The 20,941-nt window shown below is 42.4% G+C and overlaps 1 protein-coding gene across 5 annotated transcripts in view; it reads right to left on the reverse strand.

Annotated features, from left to right (window-relative positions):
• Nucleotides 1-18,869: 18,869 nt before the first annotated feature.
• The window catches only part of lgmn (legumain), a 47,652-nt gene continuing 45,580 nt past the window's right edge, over nt 18,870-20,941 (reverse strand). For all 5 annotated transcript variants that reach the window (XM_052030457.1, XM_052030369.1, XM_052030546.1 and 2 more), the window contains one exon: nt 18,870-20,775. In XM_052030457.1, coding sequence (XP_051886417.1) covers nt 20,733-20,775 — 43 coding nt within the window. In that variant the 3' untranslated portion in view covers nt 18,870-20,732. The remainder of the gene's footprint in view (nt 20,776-20,941) is intronic.

The raw sequence follows: 20,941 nt of genomic DNA on the forward strand, positions 1-20,941 counted from the left end.
ATCAAGATTGTCACAACATCGTCGGCTGAATGGCCTGTCTGGTGCTGTGCTGCTGTTCTATGTTTTATGTGTCGAATTAGACATCAGTTCTCAAGCAGACCACTAGATGGCACACTTTACCCTGATGACAGTCCTGCAAGGCTGTGACCTGGCTTGTCACCTCTCAGAAGATTCAACAGGCTGGTAATTTAAATCTTTAAAGGGCTAATAACTCTCCCCCCTCCCAATTCTCCCAACCGTTTCCCCTGCCCCACCAAAGGCAGACAATGCAGAATATGGAATTTAAAGAACGGCTAAAAGAGACTACTGGCTATATTATCAAAATACCGGTTGGCATAATTAACATTCTTCTTTGGAAGTCATCAGGGACTTACGGAAAATGAAATATAATGTTAACAAATGCAAGATTTGGTGAAGGAATGACCCATTATGGTATATAATGAAAGGTGTAGACTGGGGATTATAAAAAAACTCATTTCCATTACTGGTATTAAAAAATTAGAATGAAGCATGGAAGTCTACAGTTGGTCTGACAAGGCTGAAGCTTGAACTGGTCTTCCCTCACTTGAAATGTTATGTACAGTTCTAGTTTCCATACTCTGAAAGATACCCAGCCACTGGAAAACCAGCAACAGGAATCGCCCTAACTGTTCGGGGGATAAATTGGAGGAACTGGTAGAAGACGGACCCTTGTGATGGATATTCACAGTTTCCAGGCTCAAAAGGCTGATTGCTAATCTCAGCACAGCAGCAGAAACCCCAGAATGGCTTATTGCTATCCTCAGCTCTTTAACACAGCAGCAGAAGCTGTCCAAGGGTCAAGATTTTTGTTGTTATCTAAGTTAAACTTCTCTTTAGCACATCAGCAGAAATTGTCCAAGGTTCAAGATGTTTGTTCAATAAATTAACTTCTAAGTAGTATTCTTTGCTCACCCTCTTGATTTAATCAAGAGAAACAATGGGGTCCATGTTGGCCTAGTTAAGCTATAACTGATCAAGAGAAACAGGAGGGTCTACGCTGGCCTAATTAAACACTCCATCCATGTAGCCTGATGAATATATTTGAGAAACATCACTTACCAATGATGCCAACTAGTAGAAAAACAGTATAAATGTTAGAAGGCAGTCGGGGTTGGTAGGAATGACAGAGAGAAGGGGTGACAGAAAGAAGACCTAGAATTCATTCCTCAGCCTTTGGTTTTTGTGACGGACGACTTGTTCGCCTGCAACTTGTTGGAATGATTTCTTAGCTTGTAAGAATTGAACTTGTGCTTGGAAATCCTTTGTATGTTACAAATCTTTGTTAAGAATTACCTATTAGAATCAAACATGTCTCACTTAAAATAAAATAAACTGTGTTTAAGCTGCATCGTTAGCTGGAAGTATCTTCTCCTTGGTTGGGAGGGGGTACCCACTGCTTGAAATAGTGATTATTGACAGCTAGACCTTTCCATAGAGACTAAAGTAGTGAAGTACCGTACTGCTGCTGCAAAACAACAAATTTCACGACATATGTCAGTGATAATAAACCTGATTCTGATTCTGATTCTGAAGTAAACTAGTTCTTGAAGTGTAGGTTGAAACAATATAATCTCCCTAAAGTGAGGGTACTTGTAGATACTTAAACTAGATAGGGCTTAACGTCTTGACTTAAGTTTAGAACTCTTGGACAGTCCACTCAACATCATCACACCATCAAGCAGTAGATAAATTATTAAATAGCTTAGTTATCAGGGATTCAGAATGTCACTTCATAATAAATCCATGAGGCCATACATTTAACTTAGTGAAGATTATATTAAAACAGCCCTTACAAATCACAATTCTTAACTCAATGAGTGCCATATAGTTAGAATTATTCAACCACAAGTTTGGGAATTGATGGCAGGCCAGCATTTATTGACCATCTCTAATTACCTGTGAACTGAAGGGCTGGTCAGAGAAGAGGCAATAAGAGGATAGGTAAGAGGCAATCAGATTGACCTGCAGCTAAGTTCACATTTTGACCAGGTATGAGGATACCAGCCTTCCTTCCCGTAAGGATATTAGTGAAGCAGATACAACAATCTGATAATTTCATAAGATAAGATATCTTTATCAGTCACATGTACATCAAAACACACAGTGAAATGCATCTTTTGCGTAGAGTGTTCTGGGGGCAGTCCACAAGTGTCGCCAAACTTCCAGTGCCAACATAGCATGCCCACAACTTCCAAACCCATACGTCTTTTGGAATGTGGGAGGAAACCGGAGCACCCAGAGGAAACCCACACAGACACGGGGAGAATGTACAAACTCCTTACAGGCAGTGGCCAGAATTGAACCCGGGTCGCTGGCGCTGTAAAGCTTTACGCTAACCGCTACACTAATTGATCACTGTTACAGAAACTATAGTAAAACTCTAATAACCTTGCACCTTTGAGACTCTTGCAGTACTGGACTGGCAGAATTTCTGGATTATTGGATGTAGCTCTATTAAATCCCACCTTTATTTCAGTCTTTATTACATGTTACTCAGTAGTATAATAAATTTTCCAGTAAATCCAGTGTGTTTAAAGAGACCAGGAAATGGGGACAAGCACTCAGCTGCAAACCATCCCACATTTCTAACCCTGAATGTTCCTGGCCCCATTCCTGGTTCTGACTGTACATCCAGCTCAGTATGGATCTCGGATCCAAAGGTACTCCAGGCCTCCAGCCCTGACCACACATCCTACTTGGATTCTGGACATGCAGTTCATATTCCAGACTAATGAGTGAGCCAGGTACTGGACCATCAGGAATTCCCTGGAGACAGTTTCAGACAAATGCCGTGTCAAAAGCCCTGGTTTGCATAACAGCTATTAAGAACTTTGGCTGCTGCTGAATATGTTTATACATTTAGTACAAAACACTGAGTTCTGTATTTTCTTCGTCCAGCTCGGTTTTGCACTAACCCTGCACTAATCTTGTATATTGTATATACCATTTTTTGCACTACTTGTACTTGCACAATTTTTTTTTCTGTGTTTATTGTATGTCCTCTGTTCTATGTATGTCCTCTGTTGTGTGAGTCTGGGGGAAACGAAATTTCGTTCCTCCATGTGTTTTTATAGCACATGGGTGAATGACAGTAAAGTATAACTTGAATTTGAACAATCAGGTGGCAGATTGTCGGAGTTTTACTGTATTTCTTTCATTCTCCAGCTGATGAGGTTGGATTCAAGCATGTCTCAGGATCGTTCGTTAGGATCTCTGGATACAGTTCAGTGACTCAACTAACATACAAGCATAAGAGGAGCAGCGCCTGCTTTATCAGGAAGGTTCAGAATATGGTCTGATGTTAGATTAAGCGAAGTAGGCATGGTAGTGTATCGGTTAGTGTAATGCTATTACATTGCCAGTGACCTGAGTTCAATTCTGGCCACTGTCTGTAAGGAGTTTGTATGTTCTCCCCGTGTCTACGTGGGTTTCCTCCGAGTGCTCTGGTTTCCTCCCGCATTCCAAAGGCATACGGGTTAGGAAGTTGTGGACATGCTATGTTGGCACCGGAAGCGCGGCTACACTCGCGGGCTGCCCCCAGAACACTCTACGCAAAAAAGATGCATTTCATTGTGTGTTTCGATGTACATGTGACTAATAAAGATATCTTAATCTTAATCTTAATCTAGGTTTTCTTGCACAAAATAGTTTTTTGTCACCCTTGGGTTCCTCTTTTTACTTTGAAAAATAGATAATTAATATACTTAGAACAACAAGTTTGTGTTTACAGGAGAAGATGTGATTTGCTTCCTACGATCGATTCCATGAGGCGTTGGAGGAGAGGGCTGAGTAAACAGCTGTATGGCACATAGAAATGTAACTCTGAGGGCTTTAGGGAGCTCAAAAGTTTGATGAATTTGACACCACTTCCAAGATCTAAACTACAACAGGACCCTGCCTCCAACACAAGCTTCATTCTTCATTCTTTTAGGTCACATTTTTCTTTTCAACCTGTAGCTACTTCACAGCCAATCTATTGGAGACACCAGATGAAAAACACGATGATGCTGGAGGAACTCAGCAGGCCAGGCAGCATCCGTGGAGAAAAGCAGGTGGTCAACGTTTCAGGTCAGGACTCTCCTTCAGGACTGAAGATAGGAAAAGGGGAAGCCCAATATATAGGAGGGAAAAGCAGACCAGTGATAGGTGGACAAAAGAGGGGAGGCGGGGTGGGCACAGGGTGGTGATAGGTAGATGCAGGTAAGAGATAGTGATAGGCAGGTGTGAGGGAGGAGGGGAGAGCAGATCCACCGGGGGATGGGTCAAAGGTAAGGAAAGAAAGGAAAAAAAGGTAGAAAAATAGAGGCTAGGAAGGGGATAAAGAGAAGAAGCATGGTGGGGAGGGGTTGTGGGGAAGGGAGTGGGTGTTACTTAAAGTGGGAGAATTCAATGTTCATGCCGTTAGGCTGCAAGGTTCCAAGATGGAAAATAAGGTGCTGTTCCTCCAGTTTGCACTTGGAATTCTCCTGGCAGCGGAGGAGGCCGAGGACTGACATATTAGTGATAGTGTGGGAGGGGGAGCTGAAGTGACTGGCAATGGGGAGATGCAGATTGCAATTTAGAGACACCAGTCAATTAAGTCTTTACTATATGTCTCCATACATATTGTGTTGCTTGACACATCCTTATGCTGACCCAAACACCTAAAAGCCCTGAACTTTATCTTAAAGACTGCTATTATCCTGTGACATCCAATGAAAAGATGTTCCCTTCAACGGAACATTCCAATGGAATGGTTGCATATTTGTTACTTGTACTGCTAAACTTGTTCCTCCTCACTGACCATCAACACAGGTGCACCTCAAGGCTGCGTGCTTATCCCTCTACTCTATTCTCTTTACACCCACGACTACATGGCTAAAACAGCTCCAATACCATCCAGAAATTTTCTGATGACACCACTGTTGTCTGAATCATGGATGGTGATGAGTCAGCGCACAGGGGTGAGGTAAAACATCTGGTCGAGTGGTGCTGCAATAATATCATGCTCAACGTCAACAAAACCAAGGAACTGATCTGCACTACCCTCATCCTACCTCAGCAACAGAACACTACAGACCACTTCTTGCACCACCATGGACTTGTCTTTGATTGTGTTTTTTTTTGCCGTAATGTCTTGTTTTGCACAGTCTTTTTTTCTTCTCCTCACTGTCTTGTATAATTTATTTATCATTTATATTCTGTGTGCTGTATGAATCTATGTGTCTGTGATACTGCTGCAAGCAAGCTTTTCATTGTACCTAGAGACACAAAGGACTGCAGATGCCGGAATCTAGATGAAAAACATCTTGATTCTCCCACTTTAAGTAATCCCCACATCCCTTCTCCACAACAACCCCCCCACCCCCAACCATGCTTCTTCTTTTCTTCCCTTTCCTAGCCTATCTCTCTTTTTCTACACCCTTTTTTTTTCTCTCCTTACCTTTGACCCATCACCTGGTGGATCTGCTCTCCCCTCCTCCCCCGTACCTGCCTATCACTATCTCTTACCTGCATCTACCTATCACCACCTTGTGCCCACCCTGCCTCCCCTCTTTTGTCCACCTATCACTGCTCTGCTTTTCCCTCCAATATATTGGGCTTCCCCTTTCCCTATCTTTAAGATATCTTTATTAGTCACATGTACATCAAAACATACAGGCTTCAGTCCTGAAGAAGGGTTCTGACCCGAAAAGTTGACCACCTGCTTTTCTCCACGGATGCTTCCTGGCCTGCTGAGTTCCTCCAGTATCATACTGTTTTTCATTGTACCTGTACCTCATCATACTTGTGCACATGACAATAAACTTGACTTGACTTAACTCAATTACACATACCAAGTTTAGCTATTGGGGGCTGAAAAAAGCCTAGTCTTGCTATATGCTCTTAGATTATGACATGCAATTTTACACACCATTTCCTCATGCCTGGACTTCCACAACAACTTGAAACATTGACTCTGCTTCTCTCCACAGACACTGCTTGACCTGCTGAGTGCTTCATCATTTTCCATTTTTGTTTCGGATTTCCAGCATCTGCGGGTTTTCTGCTCAGATAAAATCACTTCCATTAAAAAAAAATTAGAAGGTGAGAGTTGAAATTTAATAGTTGTTAATTTTCTAAAATATTCATTCCCAGAATGTTGTTGCTACTGGCAAGGCTGCCATATATGCCCAACAGGCAGCCTTCTTCATGCACCGCATTAGTAGTACAATAGTTCCTTTTGAGGTGTAAGTCAGTGTTTCAGATCTTGATGCAGGGTCTCAACCCGAAACATCAACTTACACTTTTTAATTTCATGGATGTTGCTTGACCTGCTGAGTTCTTGCAGTGTTCTGTTTTATTGTTCCAGATTTAAGCATCTGCAGTCTTTTGTCTTCAGTAATTCCTTCATTTTCATTTCAAAATATACAGAATTCATAAAAAATTTGAATGTATGTTATACAGGATATCCAAATCAACACTTTCATCTGTTACGTTAATCCAATCACTGAGCAAATAGTTCATGGAGTTTTAAGACAAGATCAGATATCTTTATTAGTCACATGTACATCGAAACACACAGTGAAATGCATCTTTTGCATAGAGTGTTCTGGGGGCAGCCCGCAAGTGTTGCCACACTACCGATGCCAACATAGCATGCCCACAACTTCCTAACCCATCCATCTTTGGAATGTGGGAGGAAACCGGAGCACCCAGAGGAAACCCACGCAGACACGGGGAGAACATACAAAATCCTCACAGACAGTGGCCGGAATTGAACCCAGGTCGCTGGTGCTGTAATAGCGTTATGCTAACCACTACACTACCGTGCTTGCCCTAACACAGGTTGTAAAAAGAATGCAATGGTGGGAGGCCCCAAAACTGTGGTTCTTCCCCATAAAGCCTTGTCCTTCAACACATAGTCCTGGACAATAGTCCTGGAGTCCTGCACCATACTCCAACTTGGTGCAGTGTACAGTACCCAGTCATGGACAACATCTTGCTCTGGAATACCAGTAAGTTTTGAACAGATTATTTCACCCTGCTGATGGCTCTCAAGTAGCCGTTGATGCTTGTATTAGTGTGTGTCCCCGGAAGCATCCCGTAGAGTCAAGTTCCACACACTGTTCCACTTTGTTAGGTCATGCAGAAGATAGTAAAGGGCATCAATGTTTCTGTGGTTCTGAAGTCAGATTTAGGCTGGACCAGGTGGATTTCCTTCCCTAATGAACATTGCTGAACCAGATGGGGTTTTGCGACAATTCACTAGTTTCATGTTCACCAAGCAGATTAGAATACACAAAGTTGAAAAGCTGAGAAAGCACAATGAGTTTGATCACCCACTCAGTGTTCCATTTTGTTAGTGTTTTACCTTCAGTGTAAAAAGTTGCCAGGACTTAAAAACAACCCATGATCTCAGGGTTAAGTTTAAATAATTTTGTTTCAGGGAATGCTATTCAGATTTTAGTTCAAAATAAAATCTGAAACTTTAATTATGAATTTTTAAACCAAGATCAGTTTCATTAGTTAGGGTCAACTTAAGGTTACCTTTTGCTATGTTGTTATCAATTCCAAACTGAATGTAAGCATCATATAATAGAATTTTAGAATCTGAACAGGTTCATCATTAAGTTATTAATAGGAGTCCCTTCCTGTGTTTACTATGTCAGTGATAACAAACCTGATTCTGATTCTGAGTCACTTTTCTCCACTCACGCGGTATATGTTGACTCATTTCTCCTGTCTCACACTGAAAGGTTCTGTTATTCTGAAGTCTGGTGATCACAACATTTACTTCCTCCAAGTGCTGACAAGGAAAGTTGTGGTACATGCAATCTCAAAGCAGGAGTAACCTTTGCTGAATGAATGGCTGATTATAAATGAAGCGGTATCTTAGACAAATTAAGAGAACTCGAAGCAGAATAAAAAGTCCCAGAGTGGGGTGGCGCTGAGGAAGGATGACGCTCTGTTCAATCCACACCTTTAATTCCAGTTCAAGGGAGATATTCTACAACAAGAAGCAGTTCAGAGTTCTATGAACATGCCATTAATTTTAGAGAGATACATTGTAAGGAAAGAGTGGAGAGAAATCACATAAACAAGGGCAACAGAACTTAAGGTGATCAGGAAATAACTGGGGAGGTTCTTCAGTCTTTAGTCTTCTCCTTCGATTCTGCCTATTTCAACCAATGCCTCTGATTCTGGACTCATCGATAATTCACTACAGCATTGAAATAGGATTCCTGCTCCCAATGGAGACATCCTGGATTCAGTCACAAAATCCCCAGTTGCTACTGTGGACTACAGTTGCAGTTCTAAAAGAGGAGCCAAATATTCAAGAGGTAAGAGAGGTCTTGTCTGTTCTGTCTACCTTGTTGACCTTGTCTGTTCCGTCTACTTCTCGCTGCCTCAGTAAAGCAGCCAACATGATCAAAGGCCTCACCCGCCCTGGACATTCTCTCTTCTCTCCCTTCCCATCGGGCAAAAAATACAATAGCCTAAAAACACGTACCACCAGGCTCAAGGTCAGCTTCTATCCCACTGTTATAAAACTATTGCACGGTCCCCTTGTACGATAAGATGGACTTTTGACCTCACAATCTACCTCGATATGGCCTTGCACTTTATTGTCTGCCTACACTGCACTTTCTCTGTAACTGTAACACTTTATTCTGCATTCTGTTATTATACCTTGTACTACCTTAATGCACTGTGTAATGAATTGATCCGTATGAACGGTATGCAAGACAAGTTTTTCACTGTACCTCAGTACATGTGACTATAATAAATCAATTCCAATTCCAAGATTACCTCAATGTACTGATATGATGAAATGATCTGTATGGATGGCATGACAATAATAAACTAATTTACCAATTTGCCAGAAAATAAGCCCAGTAAAGGTAAGTGGCTGGAAGGGAGTATTTATGACATTGTGATGAGGATGCTGCACAAGCCTTTCCTTCATTTTCCCACCTCTCTGTTGCTGCTAGTTTAGGCCCATGCTCCACTGTGCAGTCCTGGGATATTGAGATGGATAAGAGGAACGCAGCTGGTGCCCAGCCCCAATACGACTAGCAATTGGGGTAGCCAATGATACTCCCAAAAAGGGCAGGGGAGAAATCTTGGTTGAGTAGCCAAACAGCAGTTAGCATCTGCCAGATTTTGCGTCCTTCTCCTCTACTAACCCTCCCGTTCTAAGCAGGATCACAGAGCAAAATCCAGCTCATCATCTAACAAAATTATTAAAGATGGTACACAATACGCGAAATGGAATTGTGAATAAAGGAATGGCAGATAATGCATGGAAGTCATTTAACAGCGTGCTAAAAACCATTGTTTTTCTGGAGAGAAATATGATTATCTCATTAGCTTTCATGTTCGTCAACATCTCCAAACTTGTGACAAATTAAGTTTCAGTGTGTGTTTTTTAACTAAACATTTTATAATCTTGTGACAACTGACTCATCTGAAATTCAGATATAGAGTCAACATGCTTAATTTCACAATGGCAGTGTTGAGAAATCTACAGTCACATGCAAAGCAGAAAGTTTACGTTCTTATGTCTGCAGTTTTGTCCTTAAGTCTGGCAGTGAATCATCAGGAAATGGCAATTGGAATCACATTTACTTTCAGAGTCATCGACTTGGAAGCACACAGCAGAGTAAATATTTTTAAAAGATACCAATAAAGGAAATCTGAAATACAAAAAATTGCCATGGACATCTAAAAAAAGACAAAGTGGGAAGGTGGACAACAGTTCCAGGTGACTGGCCTTTATCAAGACATAAAGGGACGAACAGAGAAAAGTGGGATCAGTGAGAGCAGAAATAGCAGCAGACATGTAGATCACAAAGACAGGCAATGCCCTGCCAAGTCCAATGTTTGGCTGCCTTCCAAAAGGAATGGTTGAGATGCCTTTAAAAGATAAACAGGTAAGCAGTTAAAAGTGAAAAGACTTAGGGAAACATGATAGACACATGAAAAATTAGAAATATGAACGTTCAGTAAGACAAGTAATAAAAATAAAACATAGAACATAGAACAGTACAGCACAGGAACAGGACCTTCAGCCCATGATGTTGTGCCAATAACACCTAGTACCTTCTGCCTGCACATAAGATGATAATAATCTTAAAATAAGCTATCTTTATTAGTCCCACGTGTATCGAAACATACAGTGGAATACATCTTTTGCGCAGAGTGTTCTGGGGGCAGCCCACAACTGTCGCCACGCTTCCGGCGCCAACATAGCATGCCCACAACTTCCTAACCCGTACGTCTTTGGAATGTGAGAGGAAACCGGAAAACCGGGTCACAAGGTCCATATCCCGCCATTCTCTGCACATTCATGTGCCTAAGAGCCTCTTAAATGCCTCTATCATTTCTGTCTCCACCACCATTCCAGGCACCCACAAATCTCTGCGTAAAAAACTTGCCCTGCACATCTCCTTTGAACTTTCCCTCTCTCACCTTAAATGCATGCTCTTTAGTTTTAGACATTTTGACCCTGGGGAAAAGATACTGGCTTCCTACTCTATCTATGCCTCTCATAATTTTATAAATTTCTATCAGCTCTCCCCTCACCTTCTGCTGCTCTAGAAAAAAAGTTAGAACTTCTAGCCAAACACACTTAACTGATAGTGAACTACAACCTGCTCACTGCAGTGGCTGATACATGTATCAGGAGATAAGCCTAGTTATTAAAGATATATACTTACTCAAAACACTGCAAGTTCCACCCATAACTGCTGGTGCTTCTGTGGGCAAGCGCCAGCAAATTCAGGATTCCAGTGAATGCATCCCATAATTTCTGACAGTTGCTCACTGCTGATTTCCCATCCTTGTTTTGGCAATAGCTATCTCATGGTGTCACGCAGAGTGGGAAGGTGTGGCAGTTTCACTGGAGACTCTACTCGAAGAAAGGTTAGACCAGGCACAGAGTTCTTCGCTGACTTCGGTGAGAATATATGTGTGGGATTAAGGAGACAGCATTTTTAGATTTCTTCTAGGATAGCGGTGGATGCAGAAAGCTGGTCACAAATTCTGACCCACTGTATCTTTTGCTTCCTACCAGCATTACAAACACTCAGCCCACCCCACCCTGCTGGAAAACAAGTGGATGATATGTTTGATGTCATCAAAATTTGGGAGGAGAGAACTGTAGTGAGCACAGTGGGAAGAGCAAGTTATATTTGGGGAGCTGGGAGTAAGGACGATGAATGAATGCAGAGGGGAATCACTTGCTTGGCGCTGTATTGTACCTGTGGGGAAACCCATAATCACACTGCCTCCACAACATTGCTGGTTTTCCCCAGCTAGATCGTCTGGAGTAAGAAGTGACAGACGCAGATCACAAAGCAAAAGATTTTTAGGACTGAGGCAAGGGGAAATTTTTTCACTCAAAGGGTTTTGAATATCCAGAATTTGCTACTGCAATGGGTTGTAGAGGCCAAGGAGCTAAATATATTTAAGAAGGAGATACAAGAAATTCTGCAGATGCTGGATGTATCTGGAGCAATACACAAAAGGCGCGGGAGGAACTCAGCAGATCAGGCAGCACCCATGGGGGGAAGTAAACAGTCGACGTTTCAGGCTGAGACCCTTCATCAGGACTGGAAAGGAAGAGGGCAGAAGCCGGAATAAGAAGGTGGGGGGAGGGGGAGGAGCACACGCAGGCAGGTGATAGGTGAGATCAGGTGAGAGGGGGAAGGTAGGTGGGTGAGGGAGGGGGGAGAAAATGTTATAAGCTGACAGGTGATAGGTAGAAGAGGCCGGGGCTGAAGAAGGAGGAATCTGGTGGGAGAGGGCAGTGGACCATGGAATAAAAGATGGAGGAGGGGAGATGGGCAGGTTGTCAAGGTGGGGGAAGGGGATCCATGGGAATAAGGGAAGACAAAGGAATGGGGCGGGAGGGGAAAGAAAAAGAAGGGGAGGGGTTACCGGAAGTTAGAGAAATCGATGTTAAGGCCATCAGGTTGGAAACTCCCAAGGCGGAATATGAGGCATTGTTCCTCCAACCTGCGCCTGGCCTCACCATGGCAGTACAGGAGGCCATGGAAAGACATGTCAGCATGGAAATGGGATGTGGAATGGAAGTGGGTGGCCACCTGGCTGTTGCAGTGGATGGAGCAAAGGTGCTCGATGAACTGGTCACCCAATCTGTGTCGGGTCTCACCGATGTACAGGAGGCCGCACCGGGAGCACTGGATGCAATCAATGACTCCCTCGGACTCACAGGTGAAGCACTGCTTCACCTGGAAGGATTGTTTGGGACCCTGAATGGTGGTGAGGGAGGAGGTGTAGGGACGGGTGTAGCACTTGGTGCAGTTGCAGAGATAAATGCTAGGGGGTTATCGGTGGGGAGGGACGAGTGGACAAGGGACTCCCAGAGAGAGCAGTCCCTTCGGAAAGTGGAGAGAGGGGGTGAGGGGAAGATGTGCCTGGTGGTGAGATCCCATTGGAGGTGGAGGAAGTTACGGAGAATGATGTATTGGATGCAGAGGCTCATGGGGTGGTCAGTGAGGACAAGGGGAACCCTATCCCTGTTACGCCAGCAGGAGAGGGGTTGAGGACAGACGCGAGGGAAGTGGAGGAGATACGGGTAAGCGCAGCATTGATGGTGACGGAAGGGAAACTCCAGTTACTGAAAAAGGAGGACATCTTTGATGTCCTGAAATGGAAAGCCTCAGCATGGTTACAGATGCGGTGGAGGCGGAGGAACTGGGAGAAGGGGATGGCATCCTTAAAAGTGACAGGGTGGGAAGAGGTGTAGACAAGGTAACTGTAGGAGTCAGTGGGTTTGTCGAAGATGTCTGTGGTTAATCTGTCTCCGGAGATGGAAACAGAGAGATCCAGAAAGGGGAGAGAGGTGTCGGAGATGGACAATGAAATTTGAGGGTGGGGTGGAAGTTGGAGGCAAAGTTGATGAAATTGATGTGTTCAGCATGGGTGCAGGAAGCAGCCCCAATGCAGTCGTCAATGTAGCGGAGAAAGAGTTGGGGAGCGTTACCGGTGTAGGCTTGGAACATGGACTGCTCAATGTAGCCGACAAAGAGGCAGGCATAGCTGGGGCCCATGCGAATGCCCATGGCTACACCTTTAGCTTGGAGAAGGTGGGAGGAGCTGAAAGAGAAGTTGTTGAGGGTGAGTACCAGTTCTGCCAGATCGAGGAAGATGGCGGTGGAGGGGAACTGGTTGGGTCTGTTGTCAAGAAAGAAGTGGAGAGCCTTAAGGCCTTCCTGATGGGGAATGGAAGGGTGTATGGAGATTTGACGTCCATGGTAAAAATGAGGTAGTCAGGGCCAGGGAACTGGAAGTCATTGAAGTGATGGAAAGCATGCGAAGTGTCACGGACATAGGTGGGAAGGGACTGAACCAAGGGGGACAAAATGGAGTCAAGATATGAGGACACAAGTTCAGTGAGGCGGGAGCAGGCAGAAACAGAGGGTCTACCAGGGCAGTTGGGCTTGTGAATCTTGGGTAGGTGGTAGAAACAGGCAGTGCAGGATAGGGGAACTATGAGGTTGGAGGCCATAGAGGGAAGGTCTCTGAAGGCGATGAGGTCAGTGATAGTGCAGGAGACAATACGAGATAGATAGGTTTCTAGATGCAAAAGGCTTCTGAGGATGGGAAGACAGCTGGAACATGGTATTGGGATAGATGGTCAGGCATATTGAATGGATGACCAGGTTTGGAGGACTGAATGTACATTGTGCTGATGCCTTAAAATATCTGACGGTAGACAAATCTCTGGAGCCTGACTAGTATATCCAAGAACATTGTGGGAGGCTAGAGAAGAAATTGCAGGAACCCTGGCTGAATTTGCCTACGGCCACAACAGGTCTACAGCAGATGCAATCTCACTGGCTCTCCAGTTGGTTTTTGAGCAGATAAACAGCAAAACATCTGTCAGGCTGCTGTTTATCAATTACAGGTCAGCATTCAACACCATCATCCCCTCAGTACTAATCAACAAGCTTCAAAGCCTGGGCCTCTATACCTCCCCCTGCAACTGGATCCTTGAGTTCCTTATCGGGAGACCACAGTCAGTGCGGATCAGTAGTAACATCTCCTCATCACTGACAATCAACACAGGCGCACCTCAAGGATGCATGTTTAGCCCACTGCTCTACTCTCATTACACTCATGACTGTGTGGCTCGGCACAGCTCAAATGCTATCTATAAATGATGCTATTTTTGATGGCAGAATCTCAGATGGTGACAAGGAGGTGTACAGGAGTGAGATAGATTGGCTGGTTGAGTGGTGTCACAACAACAACCTCACACTCAGCATCAGCAAGACCAAGGAATTGATTGTGGATTTCAGGAAGGGGAAGTCAGGAGAACACATATCAGTCATCATTGAGGGGTCAGTGGTGGAAAGGGTGAGCAGCTCAGCAGCTCGCAGGATCTATCATGGGCCCAACACATTGGTGCAATCACGAAGAAGGCATGCTAGTGGCTCTATTTCATTAGAAGTTTGAGGAGGTTCTGTATGCCACCAAAGACTCTTGCAAATTTCTACAGATGTATGATGGAGAGCATTCTGACTGGTTGCATCACCACCTGGTATGGAGGCTTCAATGTGCAGGATCGAAAGAGGCTGCAGAGGGTTGTAGACTCAGCTAGCTCCATCACGGGCATAACCCTCCCCACCATTGAGGTTATCTTCAAGAGGCAATGCCTCAAGAAGGTGACACCTATCATTAAGCACTCTCACCATCCAGAACATACCCTGTTCTCATTAGTACCATCAGGGAGGAGGTACAGGAGCCTGAAGACTACACTCAATGTTTTAGGAACAGCTTCTCCCCCTCCGCCATCACACTTCTGAACAGTCCATGAACACTACCTCGTCATTCTTCTTTCACATTATTTATTTATTGGTAACTTTCAGTAATTTTTATGTCTTGCACTGTACTGCTGCCGCAAAACAACAAATTTCACAATATATATCAATGATAATAGACCTGATTCTGATATACTTGCATCATCATTAGCCACGGGTGAGGTGCCGGAATACTGGAGAATGGCTAATGTTGTGCCTTTAAGTCAGATAAGTTCAAGGCATTGCATTTGGGGAAGTCAAATCAAGGTAGGACTTTCACAGTAAATGGTAGGGCCCTGGGGAGTGCTGTAGAACAGAGGGATCTTTGAGTTCAGGTACATGGTTCCCTGAAAGTGGAGTTACAGGTAGACAAGTTCGTGAAGAAGACTTCTGGCTCATTGGCCTTTATCAGTCAGAGCATTGAGTATAGAAGTTGGGATGTTATGTTGCAGTTGTACAAGACGCTGGTGAGGCCGCACTTAGAGCATTGTGTTCAGTTTTGGTCACCCTGCTATAGTAAAGATGTTATTAAACCAGAAAGAGTGCAGGAAAATAATTACAAGGATGCTGCCAGGACTCGAGGGACTGAGTTTTTATAGGGGGAGGTTGGACAGGCTAGGCATTTTTTCCTTGGAGGGTAGGAAACTGAGATGCGATCTTCTAGAAATGTACAAAATCATGAGGGCCGGAGATGGGGTGAAGGCACTCAGTCTTTTTACCAGGGTTGGAGAATGAAAAATTAGAGGGCATAGGTTTAAGCTGAGAGGGGAAAGATTTAATAGGAACTTGAGGAGCAAATTTGTTATACAGAGGGCGGTACGTATATGGAATGTGCTGCCAGAGGAAGTTGTTGAGGCCGGTACAATAAGAACTTTTAAAAGAGAATTGGACAGGTACACGGATAGGAAAGGTTTAGAAGGATATGGGCCTAATGCAGGCAAATGGGACAAACTTGGATGGGCATTTTGGTTGGCATGGACCAGTTGGGCTGAAAGGCCTGTTTCCATGAAGTGTGACTTTATGACTCCATAATAATGGCCTACTACTGCTCCTTTCTCTGTGTGACATTTCTTGGTGCTGGCACATACCAGATAACAGCTTTAAATGTAAACTTTATAAGTTTAAATATAGCACAGATTTATTCTTAGCAAGCTGAGTGTAAAGTTAAATAAAGTTGCCAAGTAGCATGTTAGTGGTGATCACTAAGTAGTATTCCATGAGGGACCATTCCACAACTACCCATCCCTCTCACTGAATAATACAAATTCTTTGTACATTTCAGAGAACAAAAATCTCTAAGATATTCCTGTATAAAACTGTGTTGAAAAAATACAACCTTCTCACTTCTCTTTTGTTACAATGCTTGTGTGATTTTAACCATCCAGCACTTCAATAAAAATATTAAAGCTTCTATTAACTAAGTGACCATCTGAATGAACCCCTTCTCCCTTTCTCCCCCGAGTCTGAGCTGGTGGTCATATGCCTGAAGTTTCTTTATGCAAACACTGTGGAGAACCAACTGGCTGTCCAAGAAAATATTTGTTAATCTTTCAGCCTAGTTTTCTCAGGGATGTAGTTAGGAACACATGTTGAAACCAGTGGAGAATCTGAAAATGTTAATTTTTTTTTCATTCCTTATAAAGTGCAAGTCTCCACTGCTGGATTGAGATTGACTTGATCAGTTGCAACCACTGCCTAAATTAGCTTTGCTACTACTGAGCGAGTTTCATTTCTCTGTCTAAATGTTTCAACTTCTTATCACCACTTCCTTCCAAATCTCACCGCTCAGCAGCTTCCTTTCCCTATGGTGTTACTCAGTGTTCCTGGGTATAGCCTGAAAACCTTAAAGGAATCCGGGTTCCTCTTCTTGAAAGATCCCATGAAAAGAATTATAAATTCTGGCATTAGTTATGAATTTAATCTGCAGTGTTATTTTTCTGTGTTCTATTTTGTTTATGCCAATTATGAGGACGATCACTGCTGTCATTTTGAAAATGCATAATTGAGAGGGCCATGAATGAAATGTCACTGCTTTCTACACGTCATAACATTCTTCAAATTGCTGGTATGATAATTGACCCATTACCTCCTGTTCCACACACAATACTAAATAGTATTAATTACTATATACTTTGTTTCATCTCACATTCCCCTCAAAGGTGAGTTTGAATTTCATAAGATCTGTCTCCACTCATGCTTGACTCCTGTAGACTAGACAGGTGGCTGAACCTGGCTTGAGGCCATCAAGCTGCTATGCAAGACTGCATTTGTTCATGATACTTTAATGATCAAAGTACATGGGCTCTTACTCTCTTGGACCTCTACAGATCCCAGTTTTTCATCATTTGGGAAGTGCTCTGCAATCTGCTTTGTAGGTCCAAATTAGAAGACATACTGTATCTGTGTATATTGAAATTTATTTTTATTGATACCTCTTTGTAATTTGTACTTCTACCTATGATCCTTACAATGCCACCCAAGCAGAACGTAAAATTAGGAGGCCTGTTGCCAAATAATTTGAAAATAGCTAGCCATAATTTAAATTTCTTCCACTGTCTCACCAGCTTCCCCACAGCATTTGCAACTATCTAGAGCAGGTCAGATTCATTAATACAAAGAGAACAACAGCTTTACAACTGCCTTTCCCCTCAACCTGACCCTGCACCTATCTCTAGCAGTTTGTGGTCTACTTTCTCTGAAGATGATGATTCTGATAAAAGCTCACACATGAAGAAATAATTCCCCTTCTCTTCAGCAAAAGTGCCAAGTGCTTTGTTTAAGCAACACTCCCTCACAACTGTGCTGGCGAGTAAACAGATGTTCAATGTAACAGAACAGATGGCTCTTGCAGTGCATCTATTTCATGTTGCAAGACACACAAGTGGCAGAAATTATTCTTTTGCTGAAGCCTGTTCTCAGAAAGGCAGGGATTGTGAATTTATTTAAAAATCCTCAGTGTTGAATAATCACACAATATGCAAATTGTCATAGAATTGCCTCTTGCTCCGGGGAAAATCCCATGCTACATTCTTTCTGCAGCTCAAAACCAAAACATTCCCATACCTATCACATGATTTGCACTGAAGTCAATCACCAGAAAATCTAAGCCACCCTGAGGTAATGGAAATTTAATGCTTGGGCTTTTACATTGGTTAATTGTCAAGGTTCTTGGAAACCAAACAGGAAATTGTGGAGTGAGAGGATGGGGGTGCTTATTAACTATTTCACAACCAGCTGGATTGCCCCTTCATAAAGGCAGCCATGGAAAGTGATGGAAGACTGAAGTTTCAATTGCATTGTGTGCTTGGAAATCACCCATTGCCAAACTGAACCTCAGTTACAGGTACAACAGTAAAGACAACAGCTGAATTGCTTATTTTGCAGATCAATGGACCAGATGTTCAATTTTCATCAGAGATTAAAAGGTAAAATAGTAGCTTGAAGTTTATTCTTGTTCTTCCTGTAGTCCCAAAACAGATGCTCTGCAAACAAAATGGAGCCTCTCCAATGATTCTCATAAAGATGATGATATCACATCTTACTCTATTTCTGATCCTTATCTAAAATGTTAAGGAAATATGGACCCAGGTCACGGCTCCCCTGATTCAACACACACTCACCCTGCTCACCCCTGTACATCAGGCAAAACCTGACAGAACTGCTGGCAATGATATTACTTCCAGTTTCCATTACAGTGAAAATTTGTACACAAGCTGACAGTTTCCAGTCCAGATAAAGAAAAGCTGAGTAAATGGTAAAGACTTAACTATTTCAACACAGGAGACTGAATATGTGAAACTGCCTATCCAAAAGATAATAAGAGGAAATAAATTGCAAGGCACTTAGCTGAAAGGATGGGAGATGGGATAGAATGAGTGTCACCAATAATTGAGGTAGAGATGACCAACACTGAGGGAATAAAGTGAGACTTGCATTCATATAGCATCTCATCTTGCCTCAAAGTCTTACAAACAATAAATTACTTTTGAAGTCTGTCCCAGTTGCAAAGTAGAAACCTTGCACCAATTTCACACAAACAACATGATAACAACCAGGCAATCTGTTTTGATTTTAATGAAGGGATAATTAAAGATCGAGCCAGATGGTCTCCATGCTAATCTTTGAACCGGTGTACTGGAATCTTTTATGTCACCCAAAGGAGCAGTTGAAGCTTGTGGTTTAAACACTTCATGTAAAGATTCCACCTTCTACAGTGAAGCTATACCTCACTGGTGCACTTTAACTTTTTAAGAAGTTTAAAAAGTTGATCACAAAAAGTTAAATTGTGTTAAGTCTCAGGCAAGAGAATTGAATGCACAAACTTAAGAATTAGAGGCTACCAAATGAAGGCCAGCAGCAGACTGAGGAAGGAAGATTCAGCACCATCAGAGATCATAGATGGGGAAGGAGTATGCCAGCATTAGTTAGCAATGTAATGAAAGTATGAACTCAAATGAGTGGCAGATATAGAAATAGTATAATCTTGGAAGGGTGAATGAAAACTTGCAGGACAAAAAGATCATAAGAGATCCAGGTTGAAACACATTCAACTGGCAATGAGCAGCAGGACTTGATTTATCATTGTTTGTGGCATGATAACAGAGTTTAGTATTTTGCCTCAAATGTGTCACCATCAGCCCAAGGGAATTGTGCAGACAAAAAGCAAGTGTCCAGGAGGCTTGGGACCTTCAGATACACATTGTGGGAGAGACAATTCTCCAAGATCAGCTTCTGAGCAGGTAATCAGTATTATTACTACACAAATGGGAATTTTTTTTTGTAAAATCTGATTCAGAGTCAAGCATTGTAACAAAATGTACATAGATTGAGAAATACAAATCAGCAATAATTGAAAGGCATGACAGCAAGATTATCAATGATTCACTTACTTAATAACATACAGGTGGAAGCTTTCCATCCCAGGGTCATGAAAGAGGCATTAGTACATCAGTAACTGGTTACAAATATAATTGATCTGATCCATTACTGCCCATTTCCAGCCTCAACTTAACTTCACCCCACTATATGTCAAGAGCTCATAGATGACATCACATTGCCCAGCCTCCTCACTTGACAGCCCCATACACGTGAACCTTTCACACCAACCGTTTCAAAAAGAAAGTACTCCAAGTATGGATGCAGGTCAATTCCCATCAAGGTAGCATTTGGTTGAGAAAATGGAATCAAACAGCCTTTCCCAACCAGGGCTCAACAAAAACTCCCAAGTGGCAGGGGGTTGTAGTTAGTGTGGTTGACAGCCAATCATTACAACTCCAGTCATTTTGGGAATTCCTCAGGGTAACTTTCTCAACCACTTCAATAGCTTTCCCTTGCATATCATGAGTCAATATTAGTGTTCATCAAGATGAAAAGAAGTGCACTTTCATAAATACAAGGATGTTATATTAAGACAGCAATAAGTGGGAGAGGTAAATTTATTAAAATTGTATTTAATAATCCTGGTAGAGGCAAGAATGTGTGCAATTGTCAATAGTTTCACTCCTGAAATTTCAAATATTTTCAATGGACATGCTAAAGGTTTTTCCTCATTTCAGTGATTTATACTCATTGTTTTTATACACACATGTAGTTCTGAGTATAGTTGAATTATACAATGGCAATTAGTACTTTCCCCTCATCCTAGTCACTTACAACTATCAAAACAAAAACAACCAAAGGGAAAATCATCTTTGGTTACAAGGTGCATATTTCACGTTAAATTGCTTTCCATCTGTAAGGCAATCTGAGCAAACTGTTGTACTGACATAGTATGAAAATCAAGATGTATGAAAGGAAGCAATATTAAAATCAAGACATTTAAGGATTTTGTTCCACAGTAAATTAAACAAATCTGTTCCATTATTCTCAGTCCCAAATGAGAAAAGAATAAAATTTTCTGTATATTCAGTCCAGTGCATTTTAACTCCTCACAAGGCATACTTTATCCATGGCTTGAAGGATACTGTAAAAGGAGATACAATAGTTAGTTCAAATAGTTCTTATAAAATTCTTAAAATAAGGGATTGGTAAATCAAAAAAAAACACGAGGGACCAGTGTTCAGGATGGGGCATGAGAAGAAAAGTGAGAATGCTCAGAAAATGTTTGCATGCAGAAACAAATGTGTTAT

This window comes from Pristis pectinata, chromosome 1 (assembly GCF_009764475.1).
Source record: "Pristis pectinata isolate sPriPec2 chromosome 1, sPriPec2.1.pri, whole genome shotgun sequence".
Taxonomy (NCBI): domain Eukaryota; kingdom Metazoa; phylum Chordata; class Chondrichthyes; order Rhinopristiformes; family Pristidae; genus Pristis; species Pristis pectinata.